At 43.1% G+C, this 20,870-nt stretch overlaps 1 protein-coding gene across 11 annotated transcripts in view; it reads left to right on the forward strand.

The window, feature by feature from the left end:
- MAGI2 (membrane associated guanylate kinase, WW and PDZ domain containing 2) overlaps positions 1-20,870 on the forward strand; it is a 2,464,469-nt gene that overhangs the window by 2,175,119 nt on the left and 268,480 nt on the right. For all 11 annotated transcript variants that reach the window (XM_085654042.1, XM_085654039.1, XM_085654033.1 and 8 more), the window contains one exon: positions 17,266-17,357. In XM_085654042.1, the coding sequence (XP_085510168.1) occupies positions 17,266-17,357 (92 nt within the window). The remainder of the gene's footprint in view (positions 1-17,265; positions 17,358-20,870) is intronic.

A 20,870-nucleotide genomic window follows, 5' to 3' on the forward strand; every position in this document is an offset into this window, starting at 1 on the left:
TTCCGTTATGTAAAATTCTTGGATTCATTGTACGTCCAACAACGACGGATGTTGGAAGCTGTTGCATCACATTTATAAATTTACTACATATACTCTATAAGAAACTTTGGAATTTAAGTGCTTAACCGTGGTCCGTCGTTGGTGTTGCTTTGTTTGTACAACAACAAAAGGAATGTTTCAACAGTCACTGATTATTAAACTAGTATCTACCATAAAAAGTGTACTGTCTTGCCTATGTCGGCAAATAAAAAATGAAAAAACAGCTGCACAGTACCATGCACAGAAAGCAAAAGCACAGCCCATGGCCTCCACTCTGGTGATAGAGGCAACACCTGACTTCCTGTGTTGCCTCCTTGTTCTTTAAACCCACAACCAGCAGACTTCACCCTGCTGTGCGGAGACAGCTGACAGCACCAAGATGCTGTGGAGCCAGCCATAGCACCGTATAAGAATAACCTAATGTAAAATAAAACGAAATGCTTAATACTTTGGTGTCTATGCCTTTTTAAACCTATATAAGATAGCAATTTCTACTTATGTCTTTAAGTCCCTCTAAACTTATCATCGATCAGTGCTAAAGTCACTAAGTCTGTGATGCATCAACTTCTTTATTGATATGGTAAGCTGGCTCCAGTTTTAGGTTTTAATCCATGTAAACAACATGAAGGTCTGGGCACTTCTCTGGGCCTTGAAGCATGGTCTTCTATCTGGCATTGTATGTGAGCACCCTCAATCGGCACTCAACCAGTGTGTCAATGATGCACATTGGACTTGATGATTCTTCACCACATGCACTACAACGTTAGTTTCTGAACAGAAAAGGAACTAATTACTATCAATCTATTTGACATAGCAAATTTCCCTAACTTTGCATGAAATGGCCTTAACTATGCATCTACTGAAGGTCCTGGTTGATCATTGTCTTCAACATGTATTAATCTCCCACTGCAGAAGAAATGCCCTCCTATAGCTGAGATGCGTTTGACTTCCATTCACAACTTGAAGTGGTGTTTTGATAAACTTCTAGCAACAGCGAGGCATTTAGGCTACAAACATTTGATAGCACAGTAGAGATTGAGTCGTTCTAAATGATGCATGCTTGTGGCCTCACATCTTCTAGCGTTTGTCTCAGTAGAGGTCTCAGCATAAAGGATTTTGAGTGGAGACAGAATAGTGCTGAACCAGATTAATTTGCATTTGTGTCGTTTTTGGATACCCTATGTAGTGTCTTGTGAGTTAGAGTTTAGTTCCTAACAGACTCCGTAAAACAGTGACGTAAGTGCTTAGGTGTGGTTGATAGAGTTCTTGATGTTGAATTTTGAGTTAACGGTTACACGCTGAGGAGTAGACGTCTAATAACAAGCTCTGTGTGTGGCATAGTCATTTATGTCCTCCGAGACAGGGGAAGACACTACATCCTACACTCAGTTATTTTCATGTACTGTGACTTTACCAAGACACATATCAAGATTCCTTCCTGTACCCACTCTTGAGAAATATGTTGACCTGCCCACCAGAGGCCAACCTCTGCAAGCAAATGGCAGAGTCACTAATCATAAAAGGCCTTCAGTAAACAACACTTGTCACAAGCAGTTCCCAATGGACCTCAGCAAAAGGATTATTGCTACCTGGCACATAGGGTCTTTGAGCTTCAGAGGGTCTTTCACAGAGACATCTGCCTCATTCATGCACATTTTTTTGTGACCTTTACCAAAACAGAAAGGTTGCCTGGACAGGGGATTCTGCCTTCAGAAACTGTACCTGGTCCAGATGTGCTGATCAAAGCTGTCTGGAGATAAGTTGGATTTATCCTATGATCTTCTAAAAGGTGGTAGTAATGGGCATAGATATCTCCTTGCAAAGTGTATACGAAGCTCCAAATTGATTCATATTGTTGAAATTACTTGCTTGTTCCTTCAGTATAAACTGTCAGATCCCACACACGTTTTCGTGACTCTAATTATTGATGTTGCATTAGAAAGAAGAAACAGATGGAAAACAGAGTCTTCAAAACAGCTAGCAATACAGCCAGGCAACATATGTTCTGCGGGACTGACTTACCACTTTCTCAGGGCTGATATCAAAGAAATATGTAACTAGTTTAAAGTGGAAGACTTGAATTGGAAAAAAAGGATCCAAACTGATTTATTCCAGAACAGATCTTAGATATGTTTGTAGGAGGATGTGTAATTATGCGGCTTCATGATGACCAGAAAGGAAGATCCCTGTGATAGGAGTCTATTCAAAATGTCTGCAGTGTGTAGTTCACAAATTCAATACCAAAGATTGATTTGGAGGCCTGTCAAACTCATAAGTCAACATATCATGAGGATCCAAGGAGTGGATTACAGTATCCTGAGACTTTTGAGAAAGGTTACAAAGGTGCCCTTTACAGTGATGCCAACCAATGCAAACTTATTTCCTCCCATCTTTGGAGCCAGTTGAATTTGTCCTGGTGAATTGTAGGAAAGTCATTTGTATGTTAAGAACAGGGCCAACCAGGACTGGCTGTATACATGATTTGTTTTAATGAAAGCACTTCATATTTACTATAGCTTCTTCCATATTTTTATATCGAAACTGCAATTTAGCAACAGTGTGTTTGATGAAAAGACATTTTCAGTTGCCACCAATTTCTTGGTATTGATGTGTTTTCGAAATCCCTATGGTACTGAGACGGATTGGAGAAGGTTAGACCTCCGATCTAGATAATAAGCAGTTTGATTTCTAGCCTCATTCACTAGTTCAAAGCCTTGTCATGTACCCAAGTGAATGCTGAGCGGTATCCATGCTGCATCGTGAAGAAAAGAGGTATAGATAGTGACAAGCCTGGTTGATACTAAGGTGGGCCGAGCAGAGGTATAGTGCTTGGTTATTAGTAATTGCTCGAACAAGGTTGAATTTTAGTTTTTTCTAAGAAGTTTGTTACATTTTGTGATGAAGATAAAGACAAAATTTCAGCAAATCTTAAAATGTGCAAGGAACCTAGATCCTTATCTCATTAATAAATGTAGTCTGCTCTGCATGCGGTACTTTAGTATAGCACTCCAGTTATAATGGGATGAATAGATTAACATCAAAGAGAGACAGCCCCAAAACATGCAAGTGACAACTAAAGGTAACCTGACGCTGATAATCATTTTTACAGATAAAATGGGTTCATATGTGTTTTTGTATTGTATAATAAAAGTTGATTCGTGCAAGCATTCATTTTGAATTACAAAAGATAAACCGTAGTATTTTCATGGCTATAAAAATTAATTTCAAACATCTACTGCACGTATATGTGGTAATGAGCCAGGGGTCTTGCTGGACAATTATGGTGGATACATTTTCATTTGTTTAGATGATATATTGTTAGGTTTTATTATTATCCCTCCCACTGATCTGTTTTACCCCTTTTTTTTAAATAAATTCCTTGCTCTCAAGGCATTTGAACTACACAACAGTGTCGACACCAAAGAGGGACAAATATTTTAATGATTGCTGTTTCACTTTGGAGATGGTTGTCTTTGAGTGATGTAATTCGAATATTTACACACAGCTGAAATTAATCAGTGATAATTGCTACAAATGATCCTGTCGGGTATAACAATCGCTGGAAAATGTTTCAAAGTTCCAAGATAGTTAAAATCATGGATCAATCAGAGACACACCAAAAACAAAACACAATGTATTGATTCAAGACTTTATATATCCATTGATTGCTGCATGGAATATAAGGCTGCTGTACCGTGGTTTTAGAGGACAAAAGTAATAGTAATAACAAAGTGACAAAACCTATAATGTGGCAGTCCAACTTTTATTTATACAACACGTAACTGTTACAAAAACCAAATGACATCAAGGTTGTTGCTGAGATTATCTGTCCAATTGTTACAAACTAGACCCTGTGTAATTATTCACATTGATTTCAAGGGTGTAGTGGCTCTGGACATGATACTATTGTGCGTTGACTTTTCGACCCAGGATAACACGTACAGTGTTATTGGAGAAACATCACTGAGGTCTTCTTCAGGACTGTGTGGTGTCCTATTAACAGCCAAGAGTGAATGAAGCAAGCATTCAAATAGATCCTTGTTGGTTAGGGAGGACAATGTTGTGACAATCATGTCCCGTGCGTTTTCCAGAATGAAAGCACTGTCCCTTCTGGTGATTGCCGGTGTGGTCTTTTGCGGATTGAATTGATATCCTTGTAAATTCATGTGGGATCCTGGCTGATACTGCCGAGTGACCTTATCAACGGTCGGCAGCTTAATGCTCAACGGTGGCACTACGATTGAATGCCATCACTTTGGAGAAGGCTGTCTTTGACTGATGTAATACGATTTTTTACACAGCTGAGATTGATCAGTGGACATTTACATACAAATGCCTTACCCATCTGTCTAGCGTTTTCAGAAAAAGTTCTTCATCAGGGGTTGGATGGTCCCCTGGGATGTGTAGATGATCACTTGAGCTGTTGCAATGGTGATATACAAAATGATGGTTGCTTTTATGGGCCTATTTACTTTACTCGCAATATCTCTAATGTGGTTTGCGGTGAACCACGTCACACACTTTATAACTGTAGAATCATGGATAATGAACTACATTAAGAAACCTCAGGCAGCCCAACACATGTCTAATTGTTTATTGTATTTGTAAAGTGTTCACTTACCGTGGGCTTCTTGGTGTATGTCGTCAGGATCAATAGCAAGGTTGAGGTTCTGGAGTTCCATAGCTGGTCAGCCATGAGCTGGGATCAAGTTTCGGTTTAACATGTGTTGCCTGTTTTGGATGGGTGATCATAGCTCAGACAGATGGGAATAAATAATGATGCCTTGTAGTTTTCACATCACTGCTAAGAATGTGCACTTGACAGCACTTCCTTGGCTGCAAAGGGAGACAGAAATGTGTAGCAAATTGCAGTATTTGGATCTAGACCAAAATAAATTGTCTCTGAATGACCAGAACCTTTGAAAGGGGTTGGCCTTTGTCTTGAAAGACAGATTGCTAGCCCTTGAAAAGGTCATATTGCTCTGAGTTTGTGGTTAAAATAGATTGTAAATAAAAATGTGTATCCCTACAGCCCCTCCCTTGTGATTGTTCTTGGGGTCAAATTTCTTGCTAAAGAATTGCAGGAGTAAATTGCGGAGAGTGGATGTACATGGTTGTTTTATAGTGCATGAATTTCACTCAGAGGTTCACTTTGATGGCTGACAGAATGTTTTGCCTTTTTTAAAACCTCGATGCAAGTCAATCTTCTGGCACAATTGTAATTTATGGAAGTCAATGGACTTTCGCACGGCCATTTTCTCTTTTAGATTCGTAAATTTAAACGTGGAGACCGGTTCTTTAATGATGGAAAAATTACCAAGAAATTGAAATCACTACATAATATCAAGAGTCTGTTTAAAGGTGTACTTCATTTCAACACTAGCCTACATCCTTGCCGACATTTGAGCGGAAAGGTCTTTCGGCATCACATATAGTACTTGTGAACTTTGCAAAATACATTAGCATGAGCTAATAGCCTCCCATCTGAATCATGCAACCTGAGATGAAAGAGAGCATGCATTATCAAGGTGAAAGGCAACCAACTCAAGATACTACTCATCCATGCTTTTAGGAAAATGTTCATGGAGAGAAGCTTGGTTTTTCTTATAAGACGGTGCTCTTTGATGTCATAAAGAGTACTCTCAAGATGAGCTAAGCAGCTACAGTAAAAAGTTTGCATTTCGATTGCCACATGGAGCAAATCTATTGAAAGTATGTTTTGCTTCTGGTGAAACATCTTTCTAAGCATGTTTATTGTCCAGCAGAGAACAAACTTTCCACTGCATGCTGTAAATAAGTGTTATTACTTGCGCCTGTGGGCAATTATGGTTGTTAAGTACCCTCTATAATCGCTTAATATTTTGGATATTAACTCCATTGCATTTCTTAATGTTGGAATATTCTTTGGTCAAGCGGCTACCATCATTCTCTAATGATCATCAAATATGTTTAGTAGGGGTGGGCAGAGCTCGTGCAGTTTTACTCCATGGAATTCTGCAAGGTTACATAAAACTCCGTGAGATTCTGTGGAGTTCTGTGAGCATGCACAATTCTTAACACTGATGTTTGCACTGATTTTTAATGCAGAAGGCACTGCTTTTACCTGCTGCTTGAGTAGATTTTCTACTCAAGTAGCAGCTTTCTCAACACAAACAGGCACGACCTGCAGTGACCACCCGCATTGAGAAAATCTCACTGGGAGGTGTTCTAGAGCAGTACTAGGGGATATACATTCTTGATTTTCAACTTAATGTAGGTGAGTTGCACATGAAATAAGCCTCCATCACACGGCGCTTGGCCGAGTTTTGCCAGACCTCCATGAAACTCGTGCAGCTCGGAGTGGGCAAAATCTGTGACCTTCACTGGCGAAGCAGAACTATCTTCCATCTACCCCTAATGTTTAGGGTGACTGAATACTGCACCAAACTCTCTGTGACATATCTCCTATGTTATTGCAACCATCCTGTGGAAAGTAGATACCTACTAATCGAAGTATAGCTTTTCTTTATTCTTCTTTTCTTTCTCCTTCTGCTCTCTAGCGTTCTCTGTTCATTATGTACTTACTCATCAGTGGCTTTATACTTCCTATTGTCCTGCATTTTTAGGTCTGGACTTTCACAGTGCAGCTGTCAATCAGACCTATTGCTCGGAAATATTTAAAGAGTGGACTTTGAGCCTGGCCTTACTTTGAACAGACTCTTTTAGCCACTGGTTTGTGACTTAGACGTTCATGTCTTGACTTAGGCTCAGTGAGCTATTGATCTCTCACACAATGCTATTGGCTGTTTGGGTGTATCCATATGACCATGTCTGAACTGGGGTGGCAGAGTGGGCTAAAGAACGGTGATGGATCAAACCCAGATCTGTTGACTGGGTGTGAGTGTTTGATTGGTTCTGATGCTCCGTCCATTACCACCCCCTTTTGTACCGCTTTGGGTGTATCCTTCTGCCATCACTTGAGTGCTTGCATTGAACTACAGGGAGACTATTTTACAACTATATCCCTCTCTGTCTTCTCCCCTCCTGGTTTCCTCCGATGTGTTTCGTTCTAATGATCTAACAGTGCACACACTATCGCATGAAAGCCAGGCCTATTGGGGTTGCCAGTCTGTTTTTTTCAATATAACTGTTGCAAGAATCCAGGTAATAAATTGTAGAAGGTGTACTTTATTTGTAACTATAAGTAAGGGCCAACAACACATCCCACCTCATCAGCATCCAGTGAGCAACTGACAACACTGTCATTATTTCATAGCTGCATTCCACTTTCAAGAATAAACATAACAGTAACTTTGTTTCTTAGCAAAGTGCAATAAACCATGCTGAGAAAACTATCAGCACATTTTATGAGTATTCGTTGAATGTACACAATATCTGCACAGTGCCGGAAGACAACACTATGTATTCTCTAGGTGCCCCAATAAAAATGCTCTTAGTCCCCGCAGCAGAACCATAATACGATATTTCAGCCACTACAATTGTAGCTTATGCATTTTTAAACGCACATCCCCGAGTCACAGTTCGTACATGTTTTAAACACAAGTACGAAAGGAATGAGGAGGTCGGACATATCTCAGCAGAATTGGCCTGCATATCATTCTAAAGTACATCTGCTCGTGGTAATGTCTGCATGTTTAAATACCTTGAGGTATAGGCAGCAGATGTGTGGCTGTACTTTTGAAAAGGAGCCCCTGTTAACTATTCACCAGGCACTGTCTGAAAAGTTCCCATCCTCGCTAGACCTCACTATGCGTGTTTCGCTTGTCAGCGTTTGGACTGCAACATTCCCTTTAAGTGTGTTGAGGTTTCTGTTGCACAAACGCCTGCTGTGAAACCTTTGAATACTGTCACAATCATTTAGAAGACAGGAAGAACGAAATGGACTATGTACCATTCCTTTTTGCACAGTATCCCAGTAAATTTGTTTTTACATCTTCTTTTTAGGTCTCGCCTGACCCAGCGCATGCGCTGGTCTGGCGAGACTTATTGAGAGGGCTCCAAAAAGTGCTACCAGGCCAGCCTAGATCTATAGTGAACGTGCGCGGGCGCGCGCACCGCGCTTGACCGCGATTACTTTCACTTTCGCGGCCGCATGGCATAGCCAATAGGTCTCGCTTTTGGGACCTTATAAGTATTTAGTTATGCAACTGTTGCATGGCTAAACACTTATAAGGTCCCAAAGGCGAGTACTATTGGCTATGCCACTACTAGTTTTCTATGCTTTTGGCTAGGTCCAGTTTATCATAAGAAACAAGCAATTTGTTGGCTTCTAGAAATTAAAGTTTCCATGTAACGTAAGGTGACTTTATTAATTCTTAAACATTTTCAAAGTTCTTTTTGTTGAAGAATAACATTGTGCAGCAATTTCTCAAAGAGCTTAGAGCTCTTTCTTTTATAAACCTTGCCTTACTTTTGGAATCATGAATTATAGAAGCCCACAGTAAAGTATTTCCATTTTATGAAATTAGTATTTAATGTCCGATTGAAGGCAAACTTGAGTAGAATAGTAAGTCTAACCTTTATGGAAGTAGTATGTATGGTGTCTTTAGACGTTTGGGTACATATTTATCAAACAGTCGAGCAGCAAGCCACCTTGCTGCACTGCTTAACAGTGGCGGCTCGCCGAGGAAGTGCTGCGGGGCGGTGGGGCAGGCCAGGGGAGGGGCAGGGTTGGGGGTAGTAAACTCCAGCATACGGCGTAATGAAGTTAAGTAAATAAATAAATAAAACAATTTACGTTGCACGCGCTGCATCGACGAATTGGTGATGCAGCACGCACAAAGTAAATTGTTTTATTTATTTATTTACTTAACTCCATTACGCCATATGCCGGAGTTTACTACCTCTCACCCTGTCCCTCCCCCGCCTCACCTCACCGCCCAGCAGCACACCCTCGGCGAGCCGCCACTGCTGCCTAAGGACAGGGAGAAAGGGCAGGAATGAGCTCTATTTGACATAATACGGTGCATTCATGTCTTTTCCCAGTGCTGCCTGGTGCCAATGCAGGCACCCTTGCACCACAATGCATGGGTGCCTTTGATGTAAGCAGAATTGTTTTTGTGCAGGAAGGAACACCCTCCTGCTCAAAAGCATTCCCTTGAGGCATTTTCCTCTTTCTATGTGTGCTGCAGAATGCAAAATGCAGCAAACATAGAGTGAAAAAATGAGGATAAATAAACATAGCATAGCATGCATAGAACTTTTGCTTGGCCTTGTGTGGCTTATCAAATCAAACTATTGAGTTGTGTGGCTCTTGTATTTTACCGGAGTGAACACTCATAGACCTGGAAATGCAAAACCACATACACTAAGAACAGGATGTCATAGAATGCAAGACTCACCCATTTCCCAATGAAACGAAGAACAATGAGAGACCATTTTAATTGCCCTCCAGTAAACCCTGCAAGCCCACAAGTCCAAATATCTCTTCTCCCTGAAATGCAGCTTGAAATGCAACCAGATGCCAGCATGAACTCTGCACTCCATGTCTCCTGTGTCATGTAATGTTCAATTCACACCTCCCCTGATGCTGCCCAAGACTAACATCTTCAGAACAAGATGGTCAAAGTTTGCCAGTCAGTTCCGGTGTGAACTCTCCCACACAACCAGCTCTATTGCTAATATTCCACTCTCCATCTTCTATGAACATCTTCTAGCCCTGGCCCTGCAATGAGGACCTCAATACAGATGACCTGCCTGCCTATTGCATCGGACTCCAGTTTAGGAACGACTTGCTATTTCCAGAAGGCAGCTTCGTGCCAGCAACAGTGAGCCAGTTTTTTTGGTGATCAACTTTTTGAGAGAACTTTGGAGATCAACATCTCATAAATATGTTACTGGCTCATCTAGGTGCTTGATTGCTCTAACTGCTGGAATCTAGGCTGCGTGATTGAAACAGACACTGGCTGGGTGATTTGTAAGTGTTTTCAGTCTGGAAATCTGAAGCACAATGTCTAAATATTGACTGCACACTAGATAGCTTTGCTTTTTGCTGCCTCTCTTGTTACATGCAGTTACTAGAAAGAATATACACCAGAAACACCACCAAAATAGTGCTGAGAGTTCTGCTTAGCCTTCTCGTCTAAATGCTCCTTTCAAGTGACGGGGCCAGAACACATTACATAACATTCAGATTATATCCTACTGCTGGATCAGGGCCTCATGGAGAAAGACATGGCTCAATCTCACCACTAATTACTGCCCAAACCATACTGCAATGTTGCCCCAAAAAGACACTTTCCATTATACAGATGCCTTTGTCTATTTCCATCTTCTGTAATGGGAGTCAGTGCTGCGCCTTCAGTGTTGGAGTAAAATGGTTTTTGCTATGGAATATCTGTGCTTTATTTGGGTTTTAAGTTTGGAGTGTCCCATGGCTGGTATTCAGCCATGTTCATCTGCCTTGAGTACTCAACTGAGTGTATATCTGGTATCCTAACTTTTTTATTTTGGTACTTATGTCACTCTGATCTAAGCCTAGGTCTGTCCTTGACTATGAAAAGACCTGAATGGACACACCAAGCATGGCGTCAGTACTGACAGTAGTTTACTATTGTTGTCATGAGGAATGAGCAAAGTGCACTGTTGGCAGCATACCATGGTTAAGACCTGTAGGACTTGACCTTTTTTGGCTAAAGTTCCCTAAACCTTTTGCTTTGCCCCTATACTGTTTTCCTGACATAGAGTTGCCAATTTAGATGCTTTGGGTACTTTGCCACTGCTGATCAGTGTCAAAGTACAAGTGTTCCCTGTATAAAGTGTAATGGTAATTGTTTGGCAATGATTGGTATGTTTGCTTCACTAGTAAAGTCCCTAGTGATGTGCACTCTGTGTGCCAGGGCTAGTAAAGCAAAGGTGCGCGGAGAAGGGAACTCAGGCCTGCAGTGTAGGGCCTGCGCGCAGTTTGCTAAGTTAGCACGTTGTCCTGACAAGTGCAACCACTTGTCAGGCCTTACTTTCTCTTTTGCATACACAGTGGGCACCCCTGTGGTAGGTCCCGGCTAACCCTGGGGCAGGGTGCAGTGTAAGTAAAAGGCAGAAAATATACTGAGGTGTGTGCTATGTTCTGACAGTGAAAAACACTCCATTTCGTTTTTCACTGGTGAAAGGCCATTCTGCCCATAGGACAGAATGGGGGAGGCTGGGTATTGTGTTTTGTTAGCCTAGTTTCCTATAAGTTAATCAAGGAGCGGTGATGTTTAGTATGTATGAACACACAGTGTCATAACACATCTTTCTATGAAAGTGGTTTTGTCACTGTGTGTTCAGAAGCCACGCTTTTAGAAAGTGGCTGAGATTTGTGCTTTAATCATTTCTGTGTGTCTCTGATAAATGATGTGGATTGACTGTCTGGATCTGAGAGGTGAGAGGAGCTGGGGGAGGTCTTGACCCAGGGAGGGGGTTGAGATGGCACCAGGCTGACCAGCAGCTGGAGAGTATGTGAGGATAAGCCCCAGGAGGTGAAGAGGCCTGGGTTGCTGCTATAAAACAATTGACCCGTCTCCTGCTGAGTGATTAAGGATCCAGACCCCCAGTGTCAAAGGGAGAAAGGTGACACTGGGAGGGAGACATCCAGAACTGATTTAGGCAGGGGTCAGGGACTCCTGAGCACAGCAAACTTCAAAGACATTTAGGGGTATAACTATGAGAGCTGAGACCCCTGAACGTTGGAATGAAATATAAATGGATTGAGACTGAAAAGGCTTGGACGCATTTCGTGGTCAAGAGGAACCTCTGCTAAGGAAGGAGCAACTGAAGAGACTGCTGGGAATGACCAACCCTTGCTTCGGGATCTGGGGCTGGTCTGCAGTTTGCTGTTTTAACCAAGGAAGAGGCTGTTGGGACTGTGCTTTGTGCGCTGGGTCCCCCTGCTTGAAGAAGAATGTGCTTTGTGCTCTATCTTGTTACCCCCAGGGCCCGAGGTGAGCTGGCTTCCTGTTTGGAAACACAGGAACATAAAGTTTCTGGAGAAGTTTCAATCAACGCGGTGAGTGCGTGTTGTGGTGGCTTGAGACCCTTGGAAGGTGTGCCCTGTGATCTTGGACACACGGAGGAGAAGCGATACTCGGACGCGCTGGGTGTGTGTCGTGGTGCACAGGAGGCATTGGTGAAGAGCGCCTGTTCAACGTGTGCACCAAAGGTGAAGTGAGGTTTGGACGTACATGTCGTGGTGCACCGCAGGCGCTGGTGAAGAGTGTCTGGTCGGCGTGTGCACCGAAGGTAAAGTGAGTCTCGATGCGCAGGGTGCGTGTCGTGGTGCACAGGAGGCGTTGGTGAGGAGCGCCTGGCCAACGTGTGCATCGGAAGTGGAGTGAGCCTCGGACATGGTGAGCGTGTCATGATGCAGCCGAAGGCATTGGTGAAGAGTGCCTGGATATCGGGGCACCGGAGTTATAGTAGGTCTCAGTGAAGCAGTGTGCGTGCCTTAGTGCAACCTTGGACTGTGGAGGTGATCGGCTGATCATCGTTTGCACTGGAAGGAAGTGAGTCTCTGCAGCGCTGTGCAAGTGTCTTGGTGCCAACTGAGACCGCAGGAAGGAGGGCCTGGTGAACGTGCACTCGGAGTCGACGTGAAGACCCATCAGCGTTGTGTGTGTGGCTTCTTGGCCGAGGAGATCCAGAGGGTGCTGTAGTGAACATGCACCCGGAGTAAAGTAATCTCAGAGGCATGGGGTATGTCTCCCCGCGGCCGCCTGAGACCTTCCTAACAGTCGCGGTCAAGACCGGCAGCCCCGGGAGGAGCTGAGCTGCCAGGCCGAGCCGCTGATGCCCTTTGAGAAAGTTCTGCACGGAAGGCCTAGTTCATTGATGAAGGGGAGGAGAGTGGGGTCGCGCCCCCAGGTAACATGGATCACTACCTGGGCAGAGTGCGGGCTCGGAGGGACACTCTCTCGGCCTCTAAGTCCTTCTGGCCACGTGAGCCTTTGCTTCGGCTCAGATTGGGGTCCGTACTGACCAGAGGAGTGGCAGTACTGGGGCCAGAGTATGAAGCGGTACTGTACGTCATCTTTGATATGTGTGGGGGGCAACTGGTATCGAAGAGGCTGATTGTCGTAATACACATTGCCATTATTGGTGCTAACGAACTGCCGGACTGTCTTATGATGCCTGACATTATTTCTGCATAACGAAGTACACGATTGTAGCGCTACGCATTACATTATTTCTTCATTGCAAAGTACATGATTGTAGCTACGCATTGCATTATTCCTTAATTGCAAAGTACATTATTGAAGCGGTGCGCAGTGCATTATTTCTTCATTGCAAAGTACGTGATTGGTGTGTGATGCATTGCATTATTCCTTCATTGCACAGTACGCGATTGTAGCAGTACGCATTGCATTATTTCTCCCATTGTAAGGTACCGGGGTGTATCGTTACGCATTGTAGTATTTCTCCTTTGCCCAGCACAGGATGGTATCGTTACCCAGTGCATTATTGTTTGTCCATTGGAACGTGTGTGATTCTAGCATTGCACAGCATAGCATTTTCAATGCCGTGGTTGGGATTTGAACCTACCAGCCAGCCGGAACGAATATTACCCTTTATTATATGTTGACTTTTGTATCGTGTGTTCTGATCGTATATCTTTTTATATAAAGTGTATACTCATTTTATCAAACTCGTGTGGAGTCTATTTGTGGTGTCACCAGTGGGTTACTGTGGGCGTGGTTGCACATACTGTACATTTGTGCCTTGGAGATAGGCCTGGCTGCTCGTGCCAAGCTACCAAGGAGGAGAACAGGGCTATCTCAAACGGTGTCCTTACTTGGCCTAACGTTGAGGGAGGAGTCTCGGGTCTCGCATTTAGTGACAGTGGTGCGGGACAGAGACTCCGGCTTCCAACAAGACCTTTTTATCTGGGTTCCTTGTATTGAGGTCCAGTGGACCATTTGCGCAAGGCTCCACTTCTATGTGTATGCTCAGACCTTTACATTGACGTCTTGAGTGTGTGTTAAAAGTGTAATATAGGCATTGTGTGAGTGAGCTAGAGTAGTGGAGGTCAGTGGAACATATTTTGCCTAGACTAACCAAGCAAAAGATCGAGCGTAAGGACTGAGCTCCAGACAGTGGAAGTGTATTGCTTACTTTCCTGTTGCTGAAGGGAGTAAACCCAGACACTGAAATGATAAATGGAGACAGGGATGCCTTTAGAAAATCTGCTGGTTTGTCTTCCTGAGCATTGCCATATTTTATGGATAGCAGGTTTGAGGGGTGGCACTGCAGGTTCCATTGTGAAAGATGATGAAGTCACAAGGCGAGGACTGCCCTTTTATTTGTCTCTGATTATTCCTCCACATGGGCTGCTGACAACGATGTGACCACTCACCTCTTTTGTGCCTCTGTTATGGGTGTTTAGGATGGACACTGCCTAAGTGCTACCTGTGGTGAGAGGTCTCACTCTACACAATTGGTCTGTCTAGAAAACAACCTTGAAAGGACACTTGAAAGAATAACCACCCCAGCCAGTGCTACAGTTTTGCACCAATAGATCAACATCCAGGATCAGATTCCGGGTCTAGACGTTGACCCAAACCACCCCACAGTGTTTTATTTCCAAGTTCTTTATGACCAAAGGAGGGAGCACTCCACAGAGCACTCAAAGGACTTCTGTGAAACTACAGCTGATACATGCCTGACGGTCAGTCTCCCAGAGGTGAGGTGACATCATCTGAAGTTTGGAGGTGTGCTCTCTTGCTGAGAGAGAGAGGAGTCTGCCTGGGCCTGCAGGAGGGGGACTTTCCATAAAAGAGGAAGGTCCATTGCTTCTCTGGTGGATGTGGGTCTCCCATGAGAATCAGACTTAAAAAGAGACATCTGGGAGCATCCTGATATCAGAGGGCTCAGAAAATTCTTCGGTCCAGGTGGGGAATTGGCCCAGTTGGGTGAATGACCCACATGCGTGAAGGAGAGATTTACGATGTTTTACTTGATCCACTTACAATAACTTCTGTTTTTTGTAATTTTTATAGTGTACGGTCTGTTGGAAAATCAGTGAGCATAGTTTTAGGATATTGGGGGAATTTCACAAAGATCTTCTGCATTCCTTTTTTCTTCAATTGGGAAGCATTTTCACTTGGGAAATACTGGGAAAAGCTATGCAAAAAATGTAAAACATTAATAGACTGATGATCCAAAGGTGATGCCAGTAATGTTTGACAAAATTAAAATTCGACATCTAAGAAAAGACTTCATGATTGCTTAACTGATTTAATCTTGTCTCTTACTAAACTGTAGTTGTCTTCATCATGGTAATTAAATTCATCTAAGGCTATAGCCTTTGCATGTACCAATAACATTTCCTTTCACAAGGAGGAGGACAGAATGAAAGAAAACGCTCCTGCCTGAATTACTTTTCCTGTCTTCCTACATTTTCCTCTTCTCAGGCGAAGACCGTGTCTTTAGCATTAAGACAATAGCCAAGCATCTCTGCAAACCCGCGATAATAGAGCTCCAATCACTCTTTTAATTAAAACGTAGAAGTTGAGTCAAGAAACTTAATTGAAATGCTTAATGTCCTCCCTCGTGTCAAATGAATGCCCACAAATATAACCCTGAAACTGCAGTACTTGAATCCCACTCAGAGTCATTCAGTTGTGTTCACTGACCCGGCTTCTATTACTGTACAGCTTTGCTCTCAGAGGATGTGTGTTGTGTTAATTATGAGATGTCCAGGATATTGTCATATTCTGCAGCTCCCAGCCGTGAGATCCATGATGAGTTGCAGTAACAGCTTTACGAGAAGCCTTCTGACTCCCTATATTATTAGCCTCTCGCACCACCCACACCCCAACTGAGTGTGCACCCCTAGTATCTCAACACCGTTTAATCAACTATGAGCCCTGCACTGAGTATGACTATTATGTTGCCCATGATTATTCCATCGTCTTGGCTCCGGCACTCTAAGTGCTATCTCTAGAGTACGAATGGTTAATCTGCCCAGACGAAGAAATGACATCGAGTGCAATGGTCATAATGATGTATTAGTGAGTCACTGCTGTTGGGGTCAAAGACTTGCAATAAATCATATGCACTTGCTGCTTGACCAGATTGCATGTCACTAATTCTGAAAAGCGATTTCTATCAAAACAGCTCATGGATTCCTTCCCTTGTCAATGGTCCCTCGTTTAGGTATGGCCCTTCTGCTTCCTTTACTCTCTCCATAGTAGATCACAGGTAGGGGATCCCTACTTAGCTTAACCAAGGATGCTCTAACCATCTTAGACTGTTTGTGTTCAATGTATCAATATGTAAACTTGAATAAACTGCAAGAAAGACGAGATCCAATGTAATACTACTACGGGAGAATCCTTGAATGTATTTTGTAATATAATGGTTCCTCTAGCCTGTTCCTCATTGGTTCATACCCTGACAACCATGTACTTGTGTAGAATTTATGAAAGTCTTTGTCCAAAGTCCTATAAATGGACTTGCATTTCTCTATACCCCGAAGAACCCCACTTCCCACCTTTACAAGGTATATGTATGCCAGATTTTATATAGAACTTTACTGAGTTCTTTTTCTTATGAATATACGCTTTTGCTGCTAAATTTATTGATAGCTTATTGCATGTATTTTGTTTATTAACTCTTTATATACAATTTCATACTGTAACTGCTGTCCGTCATTCTTATTAAAATGTCTCAGTACTGATTTGTACTTGATCACAAATGTATCAGTGACGGGTCCAATTAGTAAGCACCTAAGTTCATATCGGGACTACACCACTTCCGGTCCTAAGCACTGGCGTGCTTGTGGCATGATCATTTGAGATAGGTTTGCATGTCAACAATAGCATCAAAAAAAAAAATAATCAAAAATCAAGCACTAAACACTGACAGAAATCGTCCCCATACATTTTATAAACGAAACACATCTTTTTGCTGCTGCTAGGGATTATTAGGGGTAGACTGAGGTTCTCAGGGGCACGGGTTTACAGTATAATTTGGAGCATACATGCTTTGTAATGGCCTCTAAAAGTCCTCTTCTAAGCAGGGCATTCATATTCCTTGTTTAATTTGTGAGATTTTTCTTGGTGTTTACCACCCTCAAAATCACTCACTTTCCTGTGCTTCTATGTGCTTATCATGTTGTGTTTTTACAGCCGTATGCACATCAAGGCCATGCTCCCATTATTCACTCCCAGAGAACTAGCCACTGGGGTTTACAAAAACTGTGAAATTTGCCACATTTGCCATATTGAATGTTCATCTTATTTGCCCCAGGTGTAGAATACAAAGAGATTGATGTTCACCTCCGGAGGCAAGAGTCAGGCTTCGGATTCCGAATCCTTGGAGGAGATGAGCCTGGGCAGCCGGTAAGTTCTCTCTTTTTTTGGCTTTTTTTTACTGTGCTAATAGCTTTATAAGCCTCACATGGAGTGCCTGCTACATACCCAGTTGTGGAGTGCCACAAGGGAAGAGCACAATAAGCCTGGTCCCAAATGTCATCGTATAATATTTAATTAAGGGTGAAGGGGGTTAGACAGACGAGTAATATGTTGTACAACAGGTTTCATTTGATTTACACTTGGTATTAGATGTTTTTTAATGTAATGGTGTCCTGCCTAGGGTGTGTGCCAAGAGATGCCAGAGATGGTGAGGTTATCTGCAAGAGAAAGGGCAGTACTTGTCATGATAGCTTTGAAAATGATGCAGTTGGTTTTGAAAATGGTGTGGACTGGCAACGATAGACATTGGATGGAGGTGATGTGATCATATTTTTTCAGACCCTGCCTGAGACGTACAGTGGTGATTAGAATGCCCCAATGGGTCCCAGTTCGGAGTCTGGGAGGCTATTGAGCAGGGCATTACCACCATACGTAAGCGAGAGTAGGAGGGTATGTGCATTCAGGAGGTGAGGGTTTTTTGTACATGTTATGCTCTGTGAGATGGGGGAAGGGTTTTCTGAACTTTAACCTAACATCTATTCATGTTATCTGCAAGTGTGGTGCTCCACAGAGAAGGATGCCTCATGGGGTCTTCATCCTGAAGTATGCAAAGTGACCAGTTTTTTATGACACAGAAAAATTGTGAGAATACCTCAAATAACTAGGAGCTCTTAGGAAAATACTAACAGCCAGAGTTAAGCTTTATAGAATTTGGACGCTTAAATATTTCTACAATCTGACAGAAACAAAGTCTGGCCTTTTCTAATCTTGCTATGCTCGTCGATTCTGCAGAGTTCAGATAGAAGTTTTACGCAACCAATCTCACCCACGAGTCTCACACATGCTCTGGTTGCCGACAGAACTTCTGTATTTTAATGTAATATGAGGTACATCCTCCCTTTCATGCCATCAATGTTTATTGTGTGGGGCACTTTTTTTGCACTGTGCTTACTCTTGATATCACAGTTGTTGAATGCAACCTCCATCTGACTAATAAACAGTGCACTAGAGGAGCGGTGTCTGCGGTGTAAAATCATCAGCTAAACTAAGTCCGCAAAGTGGTTAGCTTGCATGAGAGGGAAAAAACGTGATAAAATATATGATGTGTGGGTTTGACATTTTAGAGACTAGCATCCTCCGATGCGGCTCATATTAGGCCATGCAGCTGTGTTTGAACCATGACCTTGTTGTCTTTATCTTGGATGGAGACAAGCCTTAGATCAAATACGCAGGTCAAGATCATATAAGTACCGTCAGTGTAGGAAATGTAACCCTTGTGCTGGGCAATTTTGATCCAGTATTAAACCAACATTTGTACTGATCAACTGGACCAAAATACATCTTTGCATTGATTATCAGTGCAGATATCAAATAAATCCGCCTGCCAGCGCTGCCGCACTGCCCCAACCAAAACTAAAATAGCTCGACGCCAGGCACATTTTAGATTCTACCCCATGATACGAAATCTCGTGAAAGCAGACAGACAGGACTCCTGGGCACCTTGTTTTAGGACAGAAAGCGGTCTTTCTGCAACGAGGAAGATGCGTTTGCGTCCCTAACATCTGCAGCCAGGTTTTATGGTCACAACCAAATGCCTTCTCCCGCGATGTGCCGAGAGTGAGCGCACAGGCGTGCAATCCAATTACCGCACGACAGCTGGAAATGAGTGATTTCTATGCTAATTACTCATCCTGCAGACACTTCATCTCATGTCTGGACTCTGCCACAAACATATGAGTGTCTTCCGCCTCATTGCATTGATGCATCATTAAAATTACATGGGCTCAACACAGGAGTAGCAGTACTTATGTGGGTCGGAACACTTTTAATTGATATCTTACGTATTCAAGTGGTGTAGGAAGGGATTGTGGCCAAGAAAAACGAAAACAAATATACGAATTAGAAAAGGTAGTCATTGGGCACAGATGAGGCAAAGAGCCATCAGTTGCAAATGTGGAGGCTAAAGCAGTAAACTGAAAGGATTGGTTGACATTGGTGTTCCCTGTGTGGCCATGTACTCGGTTGCAAAAAGACACATAGTGTAAAACACTGAAAGTCATGGAACCTAGGGCCCGCGTGTAATAGGAGGCCCTTGAGTCACATTGCTTAGCAGAGCAAGGATCAAGGAATCAATAAATGAAGGGTATCTATTTTGGCCTCAACTATCCATGTGAAAGTGTCATTTTTTCTGTAGTAAGATTGTGAGTTAAGACTCCATTCACCCAAATTCTAAGAGCAGTTGATGACCTACAAAACTTTCATAATGTAATGCGGACAACATTAAAATTGATTAGAGCTGGAGAGGTCAAATGCCATATGTGGTTTTTAAATGAAGGGGTAATTACAAAAGAGACATTGTACAAGTCTTTTGACCCAGCATCCTATCCTAATCTACTCGTCAGTTGCCGCTCCATCCCCTGGCACAAGTCTGCCCACCAATGATGGCGTGCAGTTATCTGCCCAGTGGCGCTCACATGACGCCTTGACACCTTTGGGTAAAGTTTGCGCTTTACAAAACTAATATTCATTCATGTAGTCAATGTTTTTTTTGGTGTTGAACATTACTCAGTAAAAACCAGGATGATGAAGTCTAACAAACTATAAACCGCTGGTTTGTTTGCACACATGCATACGCACATTGACATTGTATCTGAAAAGCATTTTGTCCTTCGGGGAAGAAGCTCTTTTTGATATGTTTCTGATGACTTAGAGCCACCTGGAACTTGAAGAACGAAGGAATGAATCACTATGAGCCATAATTAATTTTCCTCAATTACTGGCCAAGAGATCAGGAATGGATCTGTTTCCTGTATGCCATGTATAAGTGCATGTTAACTAGACACTTTGGGGCATATTCACAAGGATCTATCGCAGAGTTAACAGCACTTTATCACAGCCAAAGTTGCGATAAACTTATCGCCGCAATAACAAGCTGATGTTAACAGCCCACAGCACCAGTTTACCTGCGATAGCAGCTGCAAAAAACATCGCCACAGATGACCCCCGCAACTTTCGCTAATGACATGCAGAGAAGGCGTTCCCGTGCGAAAAGCCGCATTTACACCACACCTAAACATTCTCAACGACCAGCCAGATCAGCGATAAGAACACAAAACAGACGATAAGGCAGGTTAGCATCCGGAAACTAACACCTGCTCAGACCTGGTGCAAAGTCGAACGACAACCTGCAGCACAAAAAGGAGCCCAGCCCAGAGCTACATCGGAAGGACAACAGATGCCATGGAGCCACTGGTCATGCGGCACGGACACCCAAGAGGGCCACAACACCCACCACCACCACCCCAGGACCCCAACCCCCACCCGGAACCCCCACCCCGGACCATCACAGAGGCAGCGCAGACAAAGACAGCGGACCCCCAGGAAACGCACCAGCCTCACAGACCCAACACCTGACAATGTCATTGCCCACTACAGGCTCAA

Source organism: Triturus cristatus, chromosome 4_1 (assembly GCF_964204655.1).
Source record: "Triturus cristatus chromosome 4_1, aTriCri1.1, whole genome shotgun sequence".
Lineage (NCBI taxonomy): Eukaryota > Metazoa > Chordata > Amphibia > Caudata > Salamandridae > Triturus > Triturus cristatus.